At 39.2% G+C, this 5,323-nt stretch overlaps 1 protein-coding gene across 1 annotated transcript in view; it reads right to left on the bottom strand.

The window, feature by feature from the left end:
- The window catches only part of LOC9663332 (alpha-mannosidase 2), a 9,600-nt gene extending 4,277 nt beyond the window's left edge, over positions 1-5,323 (bottom strand). Inside the window, exons 1-6 of the mRNA XM_002993435.2 lie at positions 5,124-5,323; positions 3,806-3,920; positions 3,558-3,645; positions 2,986-3,422; positions 2,672-2,851; positions 370-425 (exon numbers count right to left, since the gene is read on the bottom strand). Of these exons, the coding sequence (XP_002993481.2) occupies positions 370-425; positions 2,672-2,851; positions 2,986-3,422; positions 3,558-3,645; positions 3,806-3,920; positions 5,124-5,323 (1,076 nt within the window). The remainder of the gene's footprint in view (positions 1-369; positions 426-2,671; positions 2,852-2,985; positions 3,423-3,557; positions 3,646-3,805; positions 3,921-5,123) is intronic.

The raw sequence follows: 5,323 nt of genomic DNA, 5'->3' as shown, positions 1-5,323 counted from the left end.
ATGATGATGTATCTTTCTTTTTTTCTTGTTTCTTCTTCGTACCTGCGGGTTCATCATTTTAAGATGTTCCGCCGACTCTCTGCACTTCTTTTTTACTAAAAAGTAGCACGACACAAATGACAACGACAGCATAGCTCACAAATTACCTTATGGTGACCTAACTAATGGAGCTGAAACTGTTACACTTCATAATATTTCTCCGTTGGAAAGAAAAATGTGGGACGAGGCTAGCTGCAAATCTTTTTATGAAAGAGTGTGGAAAGAGGCTAGCTGCCTATTTTCTTTCTATGCACTTCCTTTATGGTTATGTCCAGTTTATTTTTGAGTAGGTGGTATCTGCGGCTATATATACATTTGAATGTGGAGTACCTGCCTGCAGTGCGAAACAACATGATGACTTGAGTTCCAACCCAGGCCCAGTGCATCTGGCATGGATGTACATTGATAATAGGCCAGAATACGATAGAGATAGGGATAGGGATCAAGTGTTAACTCTCTCCCTTAACTACTCCTACATGGTGGCAACTGCCACTTCTTCCTGAGTCTTGATTGTCAAGATTGTAACCTTGATGTTAAGAGAGTGGCACCTATGAATTCATTCCTGGCATAATCCTAACTATTAAAAAAAGTCCCAAATGCATGGTTAATCAGCTGTGCTTCAACCATATTATATGCAGTTGTGTTTGGGCTCACAAGATAGACTTCTACAATCAAAGGCTGCAAGACATGGCCATCACACTTCAGTAGGTAAATCTTCCTCTTTTTTGTTCTTCGTGTACTTCTTATTGACGCCATTTTCTTTTGCCAGTTTCAGATGAGGTATGCATGGATCCTCAGGAGGCACCACCTCTTTTGAATAAACTCAATCAGAAGGAACTCGTTTTGTGGATAAGGGAGGATGATGAAGACTAGAGCTCAAGACTTTATCTGCATTGTAGATATTGTCAACTTGAGAGAACTCTAAAAGTAGTGTCAAACAGGATAATTACCATGACTCATACTTATACAGACACTAGATGGTCCATGTTATGCTATTGTAGAAAATTATCATCCAGGTTCACTTGAATCTCAGTGCTTAGCTAGGAAATATTAACCTCGAGTTATATTCTTGTTTTCCAAAGGCTCTTTCCGACCGTGACGATGATGTCGTTGCAGTTCAACAACAAAACCCAAGAATCCATACTCAGGAAACCATTTGGGAGATGGGAGACAATAGAGGTGGGTTACAAACTTCCAACAGCTTGCATCAGGAAGGCCTCGAACAGCTTCATCAACACTGGCAGCAGTCGTGCAAACCTTGGGAAGTAAATTAGTGTTAGAATTACGCAGCAAAAACTATGTCAGCAAAACACTAACCACTTTGGCACCTTCTTGTTCTGTTCTCTCCAAGAGTCTCTGACGAATTTTTTATATGTACTCACTCCCATCAAGTTGTACACCTATTAAGTATTGCAAAAAAAGTTTTAGACAAAAGAATCAAGTTTCTAAGAACTCAGTTCCGAAAACTTAAACATTTCTAAGAACTCAAGAACTTATCTCTCCGATCACGATTATTCCTCAATACTGTCTGGAAAAAACGCGGTTTTGTCCTGTTTGGAAAATTGCTTTTTTTTTTCTGAAAAGAGAAGCAGACTTGCAATTGATCAAACTCTGAAATTCAAAGGCTTGAGAGGCTATCCTCGGTGCATAGAAGGCCATTCAGTGTTGTATTCAATCCTTTGATCTGGTGTAACTTCTTTTTGACAATGTTCTTGCTTTCCTGTCAAGTAATTTTTCTTTAAATGTTCTCAATATTTTCAAAGGACTGGAATTAAGCAAGCGGTTGATTACCTAGAATACATCAACATGTTGGTGCTCCAAAAAAAAGCCTCACATCTGACTCTGATGAGGAATTTGACTGAAACCTCACATCCTACAAAACCTAAAACTTGTGAAATGCCATATATAACTGTTTTTTTTCACATGTGTCACTATCCCAACCATTCTTATTAGATGCGAATCTAGATTGGAATATAGGGCCCTTGCTCTTTTAAATATATACTAACAGGGAACCCAGCTCCACTGGGATAGCTAATCCTAAAGAGAACAATTTATTAAAAACTTGCTTAAGCTCTTCAATATGTAATAGGCATTTGGTTTGTTTATTTTGTGCTTCCTTTGTGATTGCAACTAAACACTATTTTTTAAACGGTTTACTGGAATAGAATACAAGCTTGGACTCAAAGCTTAAAAGGATTATTCAACACATGCTTAATCATATTCCTCAATTTGGTATATTATTTGGGCATTTTGGAGGTAAGAGCAGTTAATGGGATGGCATGTTAATGGGATTTTTGCTAATGAATGGCTGGTTTTGCATCTGCAAGCAATGTGTGTCGAACTATAAATGACTGTATTTACTGGTGGACTATGTGTTTGTTCATCATAACATGCTGAATTCTGAAACTATTGATGTATTTGTCATTTATTGTCCACTTGAGAATCATGTGCTATTGTTCGCGGGGAGTAGTAGAAAAATCTTTGTGCACTTCTAACTTTGTATTAAATTTCTTTTTTCCTCATAGATTTTGAAAATGTGAGAAGCTCAAAATCAAATCCCTTTGCAAATTCTGGAAGAGCTCTCTAACATTTTTCTTGCTATCATTTCTATTCCTATCTTGCTACAGATAACTGTCATCCATTCTCTCAAATCAGCCACTGCTTCCGTTTCCGGTTCACTAAGAATGGTGCTCACACCAATTACTGAAAGTGATTTACCACTGTAGTCTGGTACCTTTCCGCCCTTGACACATATTATTGGCTGAACTCCACTCTCTATCTGCTCCTGTATATATGAGCCCCTCTTCTTCTTCTTTTAAATCCCACAGACATAGATCAACACTATGGCCCAAATCATCACCTAGACACAATGTTCCTCTTCTTCACAAAAGATCCACTCTCACAAGATGTTACAGTAATTGTACGGATCCATATTACAATACCAACCACATCGACAAAAGAGTCCCTTTCCTTCTGACACACATCTAAGATGCTTGTTTTTGCCAGGATGATTCTTGGGAATGTTGCATCCTCATCCAGGGCTGTAAACTCCATACCTTTGTTAGCCTGAATCTCCCATGTTGCTTCATATGGAGTGTATGCCTGATTGGAATGTCGTATTCCACCACTACCAGAAAATGAATACACTTGTACAATCTTATCTGACAAAGCCAGGGCACAATTGTTGGAACCAATAATTCTGATCTCTGTTCCCTGGATATAGACAATGTCGAATGACATTATGCATCCAGATCTTTTCGTGTTGAAATGTATCAGCTTGTTCTTGTGTGTGACTCTTGCACGGAAGGACCACCTGTAAGAGTGGTCACTGATTTCTTTGATGTACACCTCTTTTATGGCAGCCTTTTTTGAGGTCTCTCCCTCTATCAAAGGGAACAATCTGAATAAACTGGTTTAGACGTGAAAATACCTTTTCCATGGACTCCTGAACTCGTTTATGTCCTTGGCAAGTTCAATTGTAGCAGTTTTTTAGAATAAAAACCAAGAAACGGACTTACCTCTTTCATATCTTGAAGGATAGGGTTTGTGTGTGTGTGCTTCCATACTCCACCATCCAGGAAGCATGCATCCGAAACAATCAATGACCTACAGAATATTTTGGTGTTTAAAATGCTTTATCAAAAGGAAAATACACTTACTGTTTCTCATTTGTCTCAGGGAAAGTGTAGTCCAGGAATTTTACAAACGAATTCAGATGGGCACAACATGAATCTAGTAAACTTGAAACTCAGTGTGATGCAATTGCCTCGAGTATTTCTCTGTCATCTGTGACAGAGAACTTCTTGGTCAGAGCACCAGGCTTTGAATCCATATTTGTCACACGCAACACTAGTTCCTCTTTCAATTTTTCTTTGACCTTTCTGATCTCATCATCCATGCACTTCATGATCTCTCACACTAGGGTTTCTCGGTGCTATCTGCTATATAATGTTCACATTTATTGAACTTTTGGCAACATTGTTATTGCTGCCTTGATGCAAATGCATTGGTTGAAATAATAAAATTTAATCTTGTATTAGTGGCAAAAAAAGATTGCAACTTTATCTTCTTCCTCCGGCTCCAGAGGAGTTAGTGGCAAAAGTACTTTATCTTCTCAAAAAACTTAAGTTGTTGTTCAAGTTTTTTTTATCTGATTCTCCACTGCTGGCCAAAAGCTCTTTCCACTATCTACCAGTCTTCATGTTTAAAAACAATTGTGGCCCTCATTGAAGTAAGGGCAACACAAGAGATTTGCTTTGGTTTCTATGATGAAACTTTTGACCTTCCAATAAGATGTCTGTTTCTAGTGCTTGTGAGGCCCCCTTTCACAGTAGATACATATGTGTTTCTATGGTGTATATTTGGTAAGTGCACATCTAATCTTTCAATTGAATGTGATCTCCCATGTAAATCATATCCAAATAACTTCCACATTCTTTTAGCAACTGATACATAATGGCACTAAATGCATTTATTTTATTCCATCAAGGGTGTTCTCTATCTCAATAGAAACCAGAACATTTTTTATTCCATGAGGCCAGGAGCACTGCAGCTTGGAATAGTTCTCGGTTCCCAATGTACCCACTGGGAATAAGGATAAGGAAACACCATCTGCAAGATTTGTCAGCAGGTAACGTCATCTGCACTGAACTTATGATTTTCTTACATTGCTCATATTCGCTGATTTCGATCATTCTTTCTTTCTTTTTTTCCTTGGTGTCTGATGCCTCACCTCTGTTTTTCAGCCTTTTAAATGCTACACAGCAAGAGTCCGGTCTTCTCTCACTCCTGTTGCTCTCTCCCTGATGACCACTTGAGGCATGTGTACTCTTTCTTTCCCTTGTCATCGATTTCCTTGTCATGCTCGCTCTTTCTCATTTGATGTTGTTGAGATTGCATGGAGTTATGCATCCAAGTCGACTGTGGGAATTACTCATCCCTTGCTGAGTGTGGCAAAGTTTCTTGAGTTAGAATTCTCCTTGTTTGGTATCTCCTATCCGGCTGTAAGTTCCATGGCGCAATGCTCCTGGCTGCCATGGAATCAAAGACATGCTGGTTGTGTTCTTTGCTCTCCACACACGAACATTGAGAGACTCGGCGCTGGTTTGGGCAAATCCGAATGGAACCAGCTCATCGCTACTGATCCAAAACCAGTTTTTCCATGTTCAGTAGCATCACCACCATCACAAAGATCACTCCACAAAGCCACCATCACTAAAATCCCAGCAGGGCGAAAGTAGAATCTGGCAGGAGAAGGACGAGGCTGGGAATCCCGAAATCCCAT

The sequence above is a fragment of the Selaginella moellendorffii genome, unplaced genomic scaffold, assembly GCF_000143415.4.
Source record: "Selaginella moellendorffii unplaced genomic scaffold, v1.0 SELMOscaffold_159, whole genome shotgun sequence".
NCBI lineage: Eukaryota > Viridiplantae > Streptophyta > Lycopodiopsida > Selaginellales > Selaginellaceae > Selaginella > Selaginella moellendorffii.
The sequence above is the reverse complement of the archived record's forward strand: the minus strand, read 5'-3'. Positions and strand labels throughout refer to the sequence as shown.